The sequence below is a fragment of the Kryptolebias marmoratus genome, linkage group LG16 (genome assembly GCF_001649575.2).
Source record: "Kryptolebias marmoratus isolate JLee-2015 linkage group LG16, ASM164957v2, whole genome shotgun sequence".
In the NCBI taxonomy this organism is placed as follows: Eukaryota; Metazoa; Chordata; class Actinopteri; order Cyprinodontiformes; family Rivulidae; genus Kryptolebias; species Kryptolebias marmoratus.
This window is the reverse complement of record NC_051445.1, coordinates 23906809-23925871: the sequence shown is the minus strand read 5'-3', so window position 1 is coordinate 23925871 and position 19063 is coordinate 23906809. Positions and strand designations below refer to the sequence as shown.

The following is a 19063-nucleotide window of genomic DNA, read 5'->3' as shown; positions in this document are numbered from 1 at the left end:
CAAACAGAAAGCAAATCCGCCATTTATTTAAGCAAATTGACAGACACTTATGACTTTCAAAAATTATGCCCACCCCAACACACACACACAATCATTCTAACAGTGGGATGATCCATCACTATTAGCACGTAGGAGTGATGGAGATAGTGTCTATAAATACCTTCCAGTAAGCCCAACTTCCAAAGGCTGCAGTTTTAGTACAATGTTTAGAGCTCCTGCTTTTCATGTGGGAGATCTGGGTTTGATTCTTTGGGCCTCCACTCATTGCCTTTGACCATTTATTGTTTTATTTTTCTTCTGCTAGCCAAAATGATTTGCTTCCAGTGAGTAGCTGTTTTGCAAAAGTTCACCGTCAACAAATGACATGTAACTCGTTTTACATATTTCTACTTCTCAATAAAATTAAACATTTGGAACAAGACTGTATTTTCATCACCTCACAAAGGAACCTTGTGTGTGAACGCCCAGCCCTGCTGCTTAAACAGTAGGTATCCAGACGAATTGTGTTACATTTTCTGGAAAAAAAAAAAGAAAGAGAGATAGGACGTGTTTCTTCTGTAACTTGTAAGCAATTGAAAGTCTGCCTGAGGACTGGATTTAGCATGACTTCAGTAGACATAATTTTTCAAGCCCATGTCATTGGCAAAAGTCTTTCAAGTAGAAAACCTAGGTTTGACTCCCAAACGCACCTATTTTCTTTGGCTATTCAAGATTTTAGTTTTTAAATAAAAATGGTAAATGGTTTTCACTTGTATAGCGCTTTATCTAGTCCAAAGATCCCAAAGCGCTTCACACTACAATCATTCACCCATTCTTCCTCACACTGATGGTGGTAAGCTACATCATAGCCACAGCTGCCCTGGGGCAGACTGACAGAAATGAAGCTGCCATCACACCAACGCCACCGAACCCTCTGACCACCACCAGTAGGCAAGGCAGGTAAAGTGTTTTGCCCAAAGACACAACAGCTGAGACTGACAGAGCGGGGGCTTGAACCAGCAACCCTCCGGTTACAGGACAAACTGAGCCACTGCCGCCCAAAAAAAACCTATAAATAACATGCTTCCAGTAAGTAGCTTTTTTTCTGCAGAGTGAACTCATTAAAAATCTTTATGAATACTGTAGTAAGGCTAATTTGAGTCTTTGTTTACACATTTTCATGGCAACACTGAAAGTCAGCGCATGACCAATTCTCCATGTGGTCATAATGGAAACATTTCCTTTTGAGCTTTATTATTGTGTATGTTAGATTTTTAGTAACTTGTTGCTATATTTTTTTGATTTTATATTTTTATAAAACAGAATAAAAGTGTTGTAAGTCACTTGACCATGTGACCCAGAAGCAGAACCAAGTGCCTTAAGGAATACAAAAAAATAGCGCTAATGGAGAAATAATCCAAAAACTTTTAAAAACAATATGAAGAAATACATTCAGGACATTTCTGCAACAGATCTACTTGGCCACAACGGTAATTAATATTTAGTTTTCTTTTCTTTTTACAGCAGTATTGATTGTATCTTAAGTGTCCCCCCAAAATTGCTCCCAATAAATCTGCCTGTTTACTGTCCCCCCAATATTGGAATGGGATTTTCGCTCCTGGATACCAACCTAAATATATCACACACTAGCTGTCTGTCATAACTATGGAAGGACATAACATGTTTGGGTCTTCCAGAGAATTGAAACTGGAACAGATGTTCACCGTTCAACATAATGAAATCAAAGAGCAGACTTGAATCCAATAAGAAATCTGTGCTGCTGCTCAAAGATTGCTTTAAACAAGTGTATCCCATCAAACTTATTGGAGTTGTACCAGTTTTTGTTTTGTGTAATGGAAAAAACATCCCAGTGGCTACAAAAGACGTATCCCCAAGAGACTTGCATCTTTCAGTGGTAAAACAGGTTGTTGGAAAATGTAAAAGTATTTGTTTGTTCATTTATTCATTCATATTTAGTTAGTCTTACATTTCCAAATAATTTTGTTGAGTGAATGATAAAAATTCATTTTTAGTCAAGGACAAAATAGGTAAATACTAAAGAGGCAGAGCACTTTTATAAGGACTATGTAAATAAAGAGGATATTTTTTCCCATTTTCTTGCATTCACATTTTTTATCTCGCTCTTTTGAGACTTTTCTACCTTAACTCCTCATCTTTTCACTTCATTCTCTTTCCATTCTTTTACTTTCTTGGACATAGATCACTTTCTGTCTTTGTCTAAATGTACCAAAATATCCTCTCGCTCTTTTCTTTGTTCCAACTGTTTCCTTCTCCTATTTTCCCTGACTTTGTTCTTTATTGCGCTTAACACTCCAGCTGTTGGTGTGGCCTTGGGCTTGGTGTCGTGTGGTGATATCAGTGCCACGTTCGCCACCTTCCTTCCACAGATGGTACCAGAGCCTTACTGCTTCAGCCGTCATGCTGCAGCGTTCTCAGTCTCAGTTGCTTGGCTGTAAAATGGAGTGTGGGTCCCCTGGGCGAGACGACTCCCAGGACATTACTGTTAAAGGCTTTGTCATGACCTGCTGCCACTGACTAAACTATATATCACCTCTCCTTCTCAGAGCAGCAGCATTCTGCTCACGTCTTTACGGTGTTGGGTTCTCTCTATATTTATCTGTGTGGCTTTCAGGCTTTCTTTTTTTTCATTTCCCACACTTTCTCATTCTGTTTTACTCTCTCTGTTCACATTTTACAGAAATACACACAATCATATATTCTACCATACTTTATCAAAGCAAAGGCTGCTTTTTTTATTCCCATTCATCAGAGGTGTGCCTTTTATATGGCATCCACAACCATCTAAGCAGTAAAATGTAATGACAGGAAGATTTGCAGAAATGCAGCTTGGATTTTCTCTAAAAACATTTTCAAATCAAGGACTCCCAAGGTTATTTGATTATTATAATCTGTCTTCACTTCTGTTGTTAAAGCAACAAGTTTTTGCCCTTTGATACTTTCCAAGGATACTTACCTTTGCACAGATCTATGTAAACTGGGGTTCTGTAAATACAGAATCTGCTAACTAGAGATCATTTTGGAAAATATGCACATCTCATCAAATTCTTATAGATGCTTTATGCAGGTTGAAACTTAACAAATATACATCTTATTTTTTTGCAGTTTTTCTTTTTTAAGACAAAAGCCTTTTCTTTTTTATGTCATATTTGGATTTTTATTTTATTTACACAGATCTAAGGCAAATTTTAAAGCACTAAACATCAATTTCAACATTTGAAATTATGTCTTCAAACTACAGGGCCTATAGAAGTATTCACCACCTTGGTTGTTTTATGCTTCTATTGCTGTCATAAGTCATGATCAATATAAATTAGCTTTTTTGAAAAAGATCATTTTCAACGAAGGTTTTTTTAATGTCAAACTGAAATCAAATTTCTACAGAGTAATACCAGGTAAAGAGGGGCAAAGTGAAAAGCCACTGTTGAAGAAAACTCAGATTAAACCTTGACTAGTGCTAGCTGTCGAGAAGCACTTGACCATGGAGTTTTCTACATACACCTTGACAAACACTAGGTTTGACTACTTCTAACTCTTTAATCTGAGTTTTCTTCAACAGTACCTCTCTGTTTGACTTTTTTCCATAAAGCTCAGACTGATGAAGAACCCGAGCAGCAGGTGTTGTAGCTCAGTCTCTTCCATCTCACCTGCTGAAGCTTGGAGCTCCTTCAGAGAGCTCACAGGTGTCTTGGTGGTCTCTCTCACTGTTCTCCTTCTTCACGCTCACTCAGTTTGTGAGGACGGCCTGCTCTTGGTAAATTTACACATGTCCCATATTCCTTCCTCTTGATGATGGTATTTAACAAAACTGAGATTGTTTAGGGCCTTGGAAATCTTTTTGTATCCATCTCCTGATTTGTACTTCTCAATCATTGTTTCCCTGAGTTGAATTAGTTTAAAGGGGGTGGATATTTATGTAATCACTTATTTTATATTACATATTTTTATTTAAATAGTATAACTCTGTAAAAGTTTGAGGTTTTTATTTATTTGGTCAAAAAGGCCAATTTATATTGGCCATGATTCATTTATTACAACAATAAAAGAATAAAACATCAAAGGGGATGGATACTTTTTATTGGCACTGTACTTTGTTGCTATCAAAGTCTTATAAAATAAATAAATATATCAGAGTCCTCACTAATACTCCAAACCAAACACTATAAGACCGAAATATTTGTCTTTAAAAAAAATTTACTGGAAAACAACAACTAATCCATGAAAAAACATAAATATTTCAAATACCTTTTCTCAGGTAAATTCATTGTTTATAACAAATCTTAAGTGGCTCATCGACTATGGCATTTAATTTTTAAATTCTTCAAAAGTGTTGTATTAGCCAAAGTTAATACCAGATTGATGTCACAGGTTCATATGAGCTTTGAACATCTGACGTGTGTCAAGAATTTAAAACCTGTTTTTCTAATTTGTTTCATAGTATTTGTACATACAGTACAAACTGATATACTATTGAAAAAAAAATTCTTTAACCTACAGGTGGTCTGATTTATTTTTTAACTAGTTTTCACTTTTAATTTTACAAAACAAACAAGACTGACAAAATGGTGAAATGTTGCATAAAGCAGCTGTTTTCTGATGTGGAGGTTTTCTCCTGTGGTTAGTGGTAACTGCTGACTGCAGACCAATCAGATACACAGTACACAGTTATTCACATGTGATCACATTGTCTCGTGGTAGAGCCAAGCTGTCTGTGATGTGAGCTATCAATAGTTTCCATTCAGTTTTGTTTCTGTAGAAGTCTCCTCCAATGTTTTCCTCTATGGAAATCTTTTGACAGCCCCATCAGTTTTGCTCAACACTGTAGTCACTCTGGGTTTTGGTTCATCATTGTGTGTTCCGTTACAGACGTAATATGTGAATCTATTTTGAGCATTCAAAGCATCCAGGAGTGAGGTATACATGTGAAAAACATGTTTTGACACAAAGCCAAACATTGATACATGAGGTTTAAATTACTGATAATAACTGAAGAAACTTGGCTTTATTTGCTTTCTACTGTTTAACTTCTCTGAAGTTAATTTTGATACAGTCTGAATATTCCTAAAACCTATCTGAGCCAGTTGTTTAAACACAGAATAGTCTTTATTGTGTTTGTGTCTGTGCGGTGTCAGGGTGTCATTGTGTGTCTCTGCAGACTCTTATCACACTGCATTGGCCTGTCTGTCTGTGTTTCCATCTGTTTCCATCCACACACCTTAACTCCTGTCCAATGAATCATCAAGGTGAGTCAATTCTTCACTCATCCTGTTCGTCAGTCATTGTCGGACCAATTGTTTTGTTTACTTTATCACATTGTCTCCGCCTCTGTCACTTTATCTCCATTTCTCTTCATTCATCAATCAGTCTGCTTGTTGAAACATTTGGCTCTGCTGTGATTCCACCTGATGCTTCACCTCTGCATCTATCTACATTCTGTTTTGGTTTTGTTTGACTGATTGCCAGCTGTTTACCCCAAATTAGTTTTTGTGATTAGAATAATTGCAAATCAATTGATTGATCCTCTGTAAAATTAGGAAAATATAATACATAAACAACTTTTATTTATTTACTCAATTCAGCAACTTATTGACTCCTGTTTTAGTACTTTATACAATCTGTATGTACGTATGTAATTTTTATCGTGTACTGGCAAAAGGCAATAGGCAAAAGGTGGGCAATAATGTTTTTATCTGTATATCTGTGTACATGTGTTTCATTTGTCATGCTAGCAAAATATTTCATTAATCAGTGGATGGATTTTAGATTAGAATCAGTGTTCTCCACTTTGTGTTATCAATATATTTTTATCTAAAATTGCAAAAAAAACAACCAAAAAACGTATTTTTGTAATATCTGCATTGCATTTTTATTTTAAAAAATTCAAGGAAATTTGGAGAAAACTGTGTGTGTGTACATGCTGAGGCCAGAAACTGAAGATTCATGTTGTACAGTCAGATTGTAGCGCATGATGAACACCATGTCACCTTTATCAATTTAACCACATTTCAGCCTGTTTTAGGAGAAACAATGGATGATGGGTTCTTTGTGCCAAAGATGGGAGAGGTCATTCAGGTCGTTACCAGAGAAAGGTGCAGAAAGCAGCTTCTGTGATATGAAGTGCCAACGCTCATGGCACAGTTTAGAATTGTGTGAAGGAACTATTGATCCAGAGGCACGTGTTGTAATTAAGGAAAGACATCAAGCCAATTGCTTTTTCTTTGAGGTCTGCAGTTATTTCATCAGGACAAAGCCAGACCACATTCTGCACAATTTAAATCTTGTAAACATAGAGTGTGCTTCACTGCCCTGCCTGCAGTCCAGATCTGTAGCCTTTTAAAACTTTGTGTATCAGCATGAAAAGAAGAATCAGATAGTGACCAGGAACTGTTTTACATATGAAATCTTGTTTTTGGTAAGAATAAACACAATAATTTTCCTAATAATTGTTTAATAGAGAAATTGTGTAACATGTTAACTTTATACACTTTTATAATTTTTTATAAACATCTTGCTAGCAACAATTTTTTTGTATATTTAATTTTTTTATACAATAAAGCTGACCAGTTTCCTTATTAGATTTGCCACTGTAGAAACACTGAAGCACCCTTTTCAGTATTCTGTTACTTTTGTCCTGTGTTTTGTTGTGAACATTTGAAAAAGAACCATGCAAATTATGCACCAAAATGTGACTCAATTAAGAATAGTTTGCTGTGAGTTTTGATGGCAATACGTTGTACATTGTAGACAAAATTGGCAAAAAAAAACTGAGAAAAAAATTATACAGATCAAAGGGATTTTGGCAAATCATATGAGAAAACTCAGCCCTCCTTGGAGCTTTTTAACTCAGTCATACTTCACATTAGACTCATCATTCAAACTTTAAACAGATCACAGATAGTTTGAACTTATGTGTCTGAACAATCATTTTTGATGTATTTTGTGGTCTTTACACAATCCCAGTTATTTTTTTTTTATTTTTACTGATTCTTCTGTTAAATATTTAACTGGCGGTTCATACTTTCACACACTAACTTTTGAATTGTCTAAAATGTTGAACTCTTGTACAAACAAATTCTTCTTACTCACACAGCTCTTTTTGGTACATGTACAATTTCTATATGAAATGTAAATATGTTTGTCCTCTTTCACCCAGTAAGACAGGCTGATTCAACAAGTGGCCCGTGGTCCTCATCCAGCACTTTAAAAAAAAATTGGCCCACACAAAGCTCCCAAACTTATATTGCTAAAACTATTTATGTCAGTGTTGCATTAAGGAGTCTGCATCTGTCAAACAAGTAATGTTTGCTAAACCATGACATGGGGGCTTCCTGTGCACCAGTAAGCAGTTATCTGATTAAAGCACCCATTGGACCTGAAGTATAGATAGCAGACAACACCAAAAGATGTCTGTTTCAGAGCCAGAAAGATGGAAAATAGATTAAGAAAATTCAGATCGAATGGACTGAAAAGTATTTTTGTTCACTTTATCAACAGCAACCAGTGTCTGATGATGTTATGTTGACAAATAGTGAAGTTGTTGCCATTTTGGACAAACCTTGAAAATAACATTATGTGCAAGGTGTTACACTAAAAGTATGTGTTTTGATTGACTCTCAGCTACTACCTTATTAAATTTTAGTTGCATATTTGTAACCAGCCCAGCTGAGTTATAACCATTTTTGTTTTGGTTAAAGTTGATGTGGTGTTCATCTTGAATTGGATCAACTCCAGATGTTAATTAGTTGTATATGTACATCCAATGATTCCTTTATGAACATGCTATTTAATTTCATTCATGAGATATTTTGCTAACAAAGTTGAGAGTAAGGAGTTGAGTTAAAGCCAAGGTTTTAAAAAAATAACTATTGTGCAATTTAAGCTCAGTATATGTAATATTGACTAAACTTCATTTTTGTGTTTTTTTACGGTTGAATAGCTGTGGCAACCACAATGAATCTGGTTTGCTTTAAAAGTAAGTTAGTTGCAAGCCAACATTAACTTGTGCTACCAGTGATTACTTTATTACTTTATGTAGTTAAAAAAAATTGTCCAGTAGTTCATGAGATATTTTGCTAACAGATAGGGCCACAAACAGATGCCCCCCCACACGCACAAACACACATGCACACAGGCAGAAACATAACTATCCTCTTTTGACTTTTGGCAGAAGGTGATAATTATTGCCTGTGGCCTTAAACCCCCAGCAGTTTTTATATATGGCCCACTTGCACATGAAGTTGAGTAGCCATGCTGTAAGACTTATGGTTTTTCTCATATCTCCCCAGAATGCAGAGTCTACATCCAACCTTTTGCAGATTTAATATAATTTTAACTCTAAATATTCTCTTCAAACCTGGAAGTGAAGGGTCTATTAAATTTGTCATATCTCCCACGTAAAAACACTGTAGAAGCATAAATATGCACACAAATGACCTTCAGAGTCTTCTGCCGCACACGGTTCAAGACGTCTTTGGATCTGACTTGCGGTTTTCACACAGTGACTGTTTATTTGAAGCTTACTTTTCAGTCTGTATTTCGGTCTGCCTCTTATTAACTTGGCAAAGTGGCAGATACAGGTGTGTGGTTACCTTGGTGATCATAATGAGCCACTGGCAGCAGCTATAACATTTCTTTACACTTCTGCAGTTTATACATCTTTATACAAATGTAGACTTTTATTAGCTTAGATGTTATGTTGGAAGTTTGGGCAGCATTTAAAATTTCTTTAGAAATTTTCTAGTCTAGTGTTTGTAGACAAGTAGACATTAGGTGTTCTACTTGTTTTTGCAAAGTAAATAACCTGCACATTCGACTCATTGTGCTCATCTAGAGCTTATGCATATTCCTGAGAAACCAAAAGATAAGCTCTAGATAAGCTCATCTAGAGCTTATCTTTTGGTGTTTCGGGCATATGCATAAACCACAATTTTTTGGACACACTTGTATACACATAGAAATGCAAACATACAACTACACACTTAAAGATCTAAGCTGCCTGTGGTCTTCTGCACATGTGCAAGTGTGCTCATTAAGACCAGAATTCAGGGCTAAATCGGTGTGGTGTGTTTAAAGGAGATTGCAGGCATGCAGTTATTGGACTTGGCCTAATTGATAGACCCATTAGTAACACTTGTTCAGATAACATGGGAGGAATCTCAGTCTGCTCACAGTCACTCCGAGTGGGTTCATTTAGGCTCAGAGAGCAGCACATTAAGAGGAGATTACAAAGCGGCGTGGAGCTTCTTGCCAGTCCATGCCTTGGTAGTGTGATTGATAGAGACAAACTGAGGAAAGTGATGCTCCACAGGGCAGAGGCGCTGTGCGTCTGCGTGTTCCGTTTAGTTTAGTTTTGTAAGTAAAAATATCTACATGTGTTTTGTGAAGTAATAGCACACTGACTGGTATTCCTTGTGTTCCTTTTGCATATACTTGTTTGTGTGCAGTTCTGCGTTCACTCTGTCTCTTTATGCAAAAGGACAGTATATGCCTCCACCTGTGTCTTTCAACTAAAGCTGCAGTGTAGCTGACAAGAGACGGTGGGCTTTAAACTGCTGCTTGTCTCATACCAGCACATTACATTCTGATAACTAACAAGCTCTACTTCTAGTGTTTCCTACTTTAGTTACTTTTACAACAGAAATAAATGACAGACATGCAGAGCTTCAATAATGTAACCATCACAGTGAGTCTAAATGTCTAAATCTCTTCTGGAGGCAAACATGCTCATGATGTATTATGGAGTGAAGCTGGTAATGGCTCAGTAGTCCTCATGGGCTCTTGTCTGTCTCGTTTTAGTTCATTTTGAGTGACGCTCATCATGGGATTACAGTGTCATTTTTACTTCTTAACTGTTTAGTCCACGCATTGCTTTGGTGTGGAGTTGGTTAAAAACATTTCAGGAATTGCTAGAATTGATTCAAGCAAGAAACTGAACGCTCCCCAATTTTGGACGACCACAAGGTTGTAATTTAGGTTAGACTGAATGTCAGGTTATTTATTGGAAAGTTACCTATGTATGTTAATCATAATAACCTGGGCATATTAAATGCAAAAAATAAAAGATAATACTGCATCCAAATTTAGACTAAAATTTGTAAAATTTTCCTAATTTTACATGACAATAAAAGCAATCACAGTGGTACAAACTGTACAAAGTAACATAATATAAAATAAATTTAAAAAGTTCTAGTAGTACTCAGAATGTATTAGTATAGTAACAAAATAATCATATTCAAAGCCAGTAATACTTTATAGTGGCTTCAGAAAGTATCCCGACCCCATACACTTTTTGTGAATTTATTATGTTGCAGCCTGATAATAAAATAATTTTAATTCTTTTTTTCCCCACCAATAATCTATTTTCAGTACCCCATAATGACAAAGTGACTAAAATATCACATTTTCATACTGTAAGTATTCAGACTCTTTACTTTTCTCTGAACTAAGGCATTTTAGGCAACAATTAGAGCCTCAAGTCTTTTTGGAGTTCGATGCAACAAGCTTTACATTTGAATTAAAGGATTTTCTGACTTTCCTTTTTGTAAATCCTCTCAAGATCAGTCAGACTGAATGGGAACCAGCGGGTTACAGACATTTTTTAGGTCTGTTCAACAGGGTTCACGGCCCCTTTGGGACAGTCACAGAGATGTCCCTTAGCCACTTTTGTGACGTGAAGAAGAAGGTGAACCTCAGGCCCAGTTTGAGGTCTTAAGCGCTATGGAACAGGTTTTCTTAATTTTTGTCATCTTTGTCTCTTCAGTTTTCCCTTGACCCAGACCAGCCTCCCAGTCCCTGCTGAAAAACACCCCCACAGTATGATGCTGCAACCACCATGCTTCACTGTAATGATGGTGTTGAGCGGGGTTAGAAATTTGAGTTTCAAATAAAGGCAAAACTGTTCAATTTTGGTTTCATCAGACCACAGAATCTTTTTTTCTTACAGTCTGAATTTTCATCAAGCATCTTTTAAGTTCTTTGCACTTAAAAGAGGCTTCTGTTGAGTAACTTTATCACAAAGCCCAAATTGGTGCAGACTTGCAATTCTGGTTGTCCTTCTGAAACTTACTACCATCTCCCTAGGATATTTAGAGCAGTCAGAGTGACCATCGGATTGGTCACTTCTCACTAAGACCCTTACCCATTCACTGCTTATTGTGGTTGAGTGATCATCTACTGTAAGAGTCCTGGTTATGCCAAACATTTGAGAATTATAGAAGCTACAGTGCTCCTGGGAACCTTCAGTGCAGCAAAAGTTTTATTGTGGAACCACCCATGTGGAACAAATAGGGCGACATGGAAGGGATATATATATATATAACATTTGATAAAATCAGTTTTTGCATTTCTCATTATGGGGTACTGAGCATAGATTAAGAAAAAATAAAAACAATAGCATCAGGCTGCAACAAAACAAAACTGCAAATAGTGCAGGGGTCTGAATTCTTTCTGAAGCCACAATTTACATCACATGAAGTGATGCATTGTGTATTATGTGTAACTCCATTCAAAGTAATTTTCAAAGTAACATAATTAGTCTAGACTATTATTGGTAGACAGTCTGTGATCAAATCAATTCTATCACAGCCAAATAAAACTTACTAGATGGTATCCAATTTGTTAAAAGGCACTTTGTGTAAAACTGATAAACTACTCTTTTTCCACATCAGATAACTTCACTTGTCTTACAGCATTTTCAAACATTTGATATGTTTAAAGCTGAGTGAATGATGTAGCTTGTGCTCCCCGCAGAATTCTATTTTCAGTGGTTGTTTATGGGGGAAATGTATGAGTCATACTTCTAAATGATAAAGAGCTGGTGATGTTTTCCTCTTTTCTGTTTTGTTCACCCCTCCATCTCTTTGACTCTTTGATTGCCCTTCTTTGGTGTTTTCTCCCCCTTGGCTGGACACTTTGTCCTTATGCTCTCTGTCTCCTTCTCCTCATGCCAGTCCTCTTCCTCCTCCTCCTTCTCCTCGCTGCCTGCACCCAGTGTGAGTGATAAATTATTCGTGGGCATGCTCTGAGGGCCCAGGGCTGCTCATTCCTGCACACAGAGGACTTGCATTGATCCAGCCTCTGGTTCAACTTAATTGGAAACCCAGTTACAGCAGCTACAGACACACTCTCACACACTAACAAAGAACACACACACTCATGCACAAACATCCACATCCAGATGCAATATGTGTGGCAAAGTGGTATTAACACACACACACATAGTGTAAGGCAGTATTGCACAGTAATATAGCACTGCAAACACTAGGTGCATGGTTATTACAAATGTCAACATAATTACTTAACACAGAGACACATGCACAACCTCCATGTGTATTTATTTATTAAAGTGTAGCAGAATTAACAACAACAATATATTTTTTGACAGTTAATGTATACACATGCAAATGCTTATACAAATTCATGCAAACACTTGATTTGAAACATAAGAACCAGTACACCCCCCCCCCACACACACACACACACACACGCACATTGTGTAGTCGCAATTGAGGCTGCATTCTTAGCAGCGCTAAAGTAGAGTAACAGTCCACAGTGGAGCAATATGAAGGCCCAGGTTTATCGATTTGACTGAGACACTGACTATCATAGAGCTAATAGATTACATCAGACACATCGAAGTGGCCCAGTCAATGAGGCCTGATCCTATTAACTGGGGATTTGTAAACAGTTGTGTGCTCACTGTGACGGCTGCTGTACTGCTTTGTGAGCCTTATCGAGGGGATGATGGCTGTGAAGGTCTGCGGGTTCCTCATATGTTGTTGCATTCAGGTTCCAGACCAGTGAAACCAGTGCACACAGATTATGGGATCCTTCTATCCGACTATGTTAACACTCAGCTAAATGCTTCCATTGGATGAACCATGCTCCTGTTCTCCAGTTTCAAGCATCTGTGCATAAAATCATGACAGTGGAGGGTTTTGATTTTGTGGCTGCCATTAGTGCAGTTTTCATTTTTCATGTTTGAACGTGTCATTGATCGTTTATTCCCAGCTTGTTTATTGGCCATTATTTTCTGTTACTCATAACATAATTCTGTAGATGGGCCCGCTTTGAACACTTTAGGGTTTGGACTTTAGGCAGAGGGACAGCTAATATGATACACTAGATGGTTTGATTCACACTAAGCCTGTCTTTAAAAAAGTCACAAATTCAACCATCATTCAAGAGAATCAAGAACAACCACAACTAGTCAACTAATTAAAGCCACCACTGTAGATTATCACACCTTAAACCCACCTGTATACATAAGTCAAAGACTTTGATTGTTCTGAGCTTTTGTCTTTTTGGCTACAAGATAGCTTGGAGCAAGACAAAATGTTGAGTCCTTACAAAACACACAAAAATCCAGCTTCTTATATTGGGTAGAATGGCAGCTGTGGCTGTGCAAAAATTGAGCAAAATTGCACTTCTTCTTTGTTAAAATGTTGGACTTGACCAAATCACCACAACCCTTATCAACTAGTTTTTTTGACACTAAATAATAGCTGGGAAGTTTCTTTACTTGGGATAAGTAAGTTTGTACCTCTGATATGATAATCTTAGGAAAAAAAGTTAGTGGTAAAAATGGCACTGTCACTACTTTTTTTTTTTAGATATGTTGCAGCCATCAAGTACAAAATTAAATTATTTTTTTTTTAGAAATGGCACCATTTCTTTGTTTAAACATTTGATATGTTTACTATCTTCGATTGTGAATAAAATATGGGTTTATGAGATTGACAAATCATTGAATTCTGTTTTATTGACATTTTACACTACGTCCTTTCTTTGTTGGAATTGGGGTTGTTATTGCAAGTATAGAAATAAAATTTAAAATCAGTATCAGTTTAAAAACCAGAAAGACTACAGTAACACTGGGAACATGACAAGTTAATGCTGGTTACCGTAGCTGGGTCTTTAGTATTTGTTTATTTTACCAGTAGACATCCCAAATCTCAAAGTTTTTTTGCAAATAATTGCTTCCAAACAGTGCTACCTTAAAAAGACTGATGTCACCTCTCTTGTAGACAAGTCATGATTGTTCGTGTTTTTTTGCAACTAAAAATAATTTAAAACAGCTGACTTTGTCTTTTTTGAGAAGCAAAAAAGTTAAGGGAAACTCTTCTTTTTCTACCACCATATTCAGCTGACTGACAACTGGCAGTGATGGGTAGGGGAAAGACAGTTTATTTAACATATGACCAGAAAAACTCCTCACTGTCCATGGCATCGCATTAAAGGGAATTTAAACCACAGAAACTTTATAACCCAAAAATCTGTGGTTTTGACATTGTGACATTTTAATACTATGGTATACCTAAAACTAGAAACTGCCCCGTCTGTACTCTTTTCAATTGACTAAAGTCAGTAGTTACTAAGGTTAGTGTAAAAGTTCAAAATCCCTTTTTTTAATATTTATATAAGATGAAAAAACAACAGCAGATTGCAACTTCAGAACATTTTTTTATTAAATTAAACTCTGGCAACTAAACATTAATCATTAATGTTGCAATTTCTATTTTTTTATAAATACACTTACAAAACATAGCTATTGAAGATTCAAATAGAATGTCATTCGTATCTTCTGAAAACCATTGCCAGAGATGGCTTGTTTCCCTCTCAGTCCAATTCAAAGACTGTAGTTCATGCTTTTATTACCTGCAGGAGCAATTGTTGTAACGCTCTGCTCTCCGGTCTTCCTAAGAAGAGTATAACTCTGAGTATAGAGGGGTAAAAATCTGAATATAGAAGAGTATAACTGTGCTTTAGAATCAATTTTAACTTTTTTTTTAAAAGGTTTTTAGGTTTTTCACCATCTTTCACCGTCTTCTGTTTGTACCAAACGTTAGAACTAAAACCTGCAGCAAGGTACCATTTTCTTATTTTGGTTCTCATCTGTGGAACGCCCTTCCTGAGGACGACTGAGAGTGTTGATGTTTTTAAAAACAAACTCAAGACTCACCTGTTTATCTGGTTTTTAATGATCTTTTTACTCACAAAGTTGATCAGGTCTTGTATAAATTGTATAACTTGTTAGATTTATTATGCTTCTAGTTTGACTCTTAACTAAATAATATATAAATGTCATTTATTTCTACCTGTTTTACTCAGCCTTATTTTGTTTTATGCTTACTTTTAGGGATTAATAGTAGATTCTAATTCTCTCTCCTTTTTTAAAATCTTGGTTTTATTCTTTAGACTTTAGAATCCATGTTTTACAATTTGTTGCTATTTAAAATGATATTTTATTGGTTTTATTTTATTTATTTATTTGCTTTTTTGTCTCTTTTTCTTTATATTTGGTTTGTTTAATCTAGTGTTACACATTGCTTTTTGAAAGGTGGTTTAAAAATAAAGTTTTAATTGGTTTTAGTTAATAAACAAATTGTGTGCAAAAGAGATATCAATTGCAATAATAACCACCCTCAATTTCATATTTTTTATTATAAACTAAATACTGTCTATGTAAAACAGCTGACTGCTCAGTCCATCATTAGTAACACTTATGTTTAACCAGCACCACAGTTGATGGTGGTTGTGGAGTTTTCAGAATAAGCTTCTGGTCTAAACCTATTCACGTGTCCCTTCAGGGGGTTGTGTAGCAAAGAGAAGTAAAATCTGAGAGAAGGGGAGATAGCAGTGTTCTCAGCCAGCAGTGTGCTTTTAAGAGCAAAATGACTTTTCCAAAATAAATAGATCTGTGTCACAGACTGCCAGGAGAGAGAAAAGTCCTCGGTTCAATAATTAATTCCTGAGTCGAGGGTTTTGGAGTGCCACTGATTGGGCTGATTTTTTTTTTCCCAAATTCTGTTATGATACAAAGGAGGCCGTTTGAAGTAATTTGTCCCAGAGAGAGCTGCTTGGAATACCATACATGCTTTGATTTAGCAAAGCAAATTTAATTTTGTTTGCTTTATGCAAACCAGCCGGGGCCGTGGGGCTTTCTCTGATTCCACCAGAGGGGTGATGGTGGTGGTGGTGGTGCTGATGATAGAGGTGGGGGAGTGCACACAACAAAATCACGCTGCTGCTGCTAATATGGAGCACAGAACGCGCACTCGTACACACAGACGCATGCAGTGAGCAGCAACAGTTCAAAAGTACAAAGCTTATTCCCTCCGTACACTTGCTCGCACTCCAATCCCTTTGAAATCAAAGCCTAAAATAATTGTTTGTGCGTTGTGTTTTGTTTCATTCTATCCTTCTAATTTTAGTGTTACTGGTATTATTCTCATCATGTTGTTTTAGCTGCCTGTTTTTGGGGCTTGCTGTGGTTTTGTTTTGTGCTCCTAATGAAAGCTTCTCTCCTCACGTTTGTTCTGCCGTTTGGTTTTGATTTTTTTTTTGTCAAATATGTGAGTGGAATTTATCAGTATAAATCTGTACCCAATAGTTCCTGAGATGTCCAACACCCAACAGCAGAATAATGAAGGACTATTTTTTTTCCCTCCCCTTTACAGCAGCTTATCTTCACATCTAAGTGCAACTTTTGACATTGACTGAAACTATGAAAATATACTTACAGAAGAGTCTGACTATGTGCGTTATGATGTTATTAATGATGGTGGAACACCTTTAAACATCTTTTTTATGTGTGTTTCTGAGAAATGGCTGTTTGCAGAGGTTCAGGCAGAGAGCAGTAGCATTTCTTCTCAGGAAAAAAAGGACTGTTCAGATTGGGTGCCTGAGCAGTTTTACTTTACTCCATTCAAATCATTTTCTTAGGGAACAATAATGAGTGGATAAAGCAGAAAAACCCAATTTCCTTTATGCTTTTTATGCTCTGAAAAAAAAAACCCTCGTTGACGACCCTTTGGTCTTTTGTTATAGAAAACTGAGCTAATATCCTCCAGCTCTCGGCGCAGTTTAAAGGTCTTAATTGGATTCCATTAGTATATTGCTTGACATGACACTTGAGTCTGCTCTATTAGAATTCCCCTGCCTGGGATTAAAAAGAGGACTTTCTCTACATTTAGCTCTCTGGACTCTTTTGTTAAGTATCAAATATTCTTTGTTGGATTCACAGTTTTTGACGCCATTATTAAAAATGGAGGCTTGACTAAAATATGTGCTTTTATGTATAGAGGAATTACTTTTAAAGGTATGACAGTGTCTTATTGCAGCAGCTTACTGTATGTATCAATAAACCTGGCATTAATAGTGTGGGCTTTTCATATGAGCTCCATTAAGCAATCCTCCATCATCTTGCCTGCCTAAACCATAGCCTGCTTTATGTTTCATGTGAATTTCTTTTCAAAGTTTCATACAGAGTTGTATTGTTTCCTTTGCAACTTTAGTGTTGACATGTTTCAACTTCTGTTTTATGTTTCTCAGTCCGAAGCTGACATGGAGGGATGTTCAGCATCTGATCGCCAAGACAGCAAAGATTCCTGACCCCGAAGAGCCTGGCTGGACCATCAATGCAGCAGGATATCATGTCCACCATAGGTACTAATGATACAGCCAAGTATGCTATTTTAAAAGGTTTTGAGTACAAACGTGAAACTACACGTTTTGGGTTTCAGGGTAACTCCATCAGTGCCAGCGGTCTAAGCAGCCTTTCTAAAGTGCGGCTAGAAGCTACACTGGTGTATTTATCAGTTTAATTTGCTTGTCTAGCAGTTTCCTTTTGTTTTGAGCTGTAACCATACACTGATCAACCATACCAAAAAGTCCTCCTGTCTTAGGCCATCTTTCCTACTGGATGGTGACCTTACCACATTTTTAAAATAATCTGCCAAAATGTGTATGATCTTGGCCTGGTTTTGGCTAGTATTATAAACACAGTGAACGCCCCACCACTCATGACAGAGGGTGACTAGTCCACAATGGTTTTGAGAATGCAGAAAACTTCTGTATCTAGGTCAAGGTGGTTGATCCTTGTGGTGGCAGAGTATTGGGGTCCTACACAGAGCGTAGTGGCAGTGTATCCACGCTGTGGGGCCCACAAGCACTGACATGGTGTGGTTGTTGAGGAATTAGGAATGCCTATTCTATGATTGTGATAAGGACATGGAACCAACCTAGCGTCAATGTAATACCCATAGCTACATGGTGAAAGAGAGTATGTCACGGCAGGCATATAATTCTCCTTACTTGACAAAGACATGGACATGGAGTTGTGTAGAATTGTTGGGTTTGGTGGAGAGTGAGGCAGACCCAAAATGCAGACTCATACTGAGAGCTTAAAGAAAAACTAATTTATTTTTAAAAAGAAATGAAAACAAAAGGCTGACATGTCAGCAACAAAGAAAAAACAAAATAACACAAACTTACAAAATAGAGGATGGCAAAGATACGAGGGCGAGACACGAACAAAACCAGACAGCACATTGGAGTGACAACAGAGGGAAATGACCAGGTTTTAATTACTGCAGGAAATTAGGAGAAGTGGGCACAGGTGAGTGATAACTTGGAGCAGGTGAAGATGGGCGTGGCAGGCAAACAAAATATTGGTTGAGAACAAGTGAATGATGACAAGAACACAAGGAGCAAAAACTATACAAAGACAAAACTAAACCAAATGACAAAATAAAAGAAACAATAAACCCAAACTGAACACAGGATAACCAGAAACATGAAAAAAAAACAATAACCCTGAATACAAAAAGAAACTTAAAGAAAACCCAAACACAAGAATATCTTGTACTTGTACCAAACCTTTAGCAGCAGGTGTTGTGGGTTGTGTAAGTTGCTGGGAATGGTCTGCATGGTACAAGTTTTTTGGAATATCTACAGACAGTGTTGTGCGCTAATGTGTTCAAATGGATTGGGTTTACAATATTATGGCTTTAACCGTGTTGTTTTTAAATGACGAATGTAAACTGAGTGCAGTTCACTTTGGCAACGTTAAACAATGTTTTTTTTGTTTGTTTTTTTGAGAATTTACCACTGCTTTAAACTGAGAGACTTTTAGAATAAGATGGGATATGTCTTAGGATTTTTGTTGTGTTCCTTCAGTCATTCCTGTGCAGTCTTTGGTTTGTTGTGGGCTTGATTTTCCTGCTTTTGTGTATATATATATATATATATATATATATATATATAT

General features: G+C 36.7%; 1 protein-coding gene across 1 annotated transcript in view; it reads left to right on the top strand.

Moving 5' to 3' along the window:
• The window catches only part of LOC108234188 (furin-like protease kpc-1), a 237756-nt gene that overhangs the window by 137611 nt on the left and 81082 nt on the right, over positions 1-19063 (top strand). The window contains exon 13 of the mRNA XM_017413192.3: positions 17350-17463. Within this exon, the coding sequence (XP_017268681.2) occupies positions 17350-17463 (114 nt within the window). The remainder of the gene's footprint in view (positions 1-17349; positions 17464-19063) is intronic.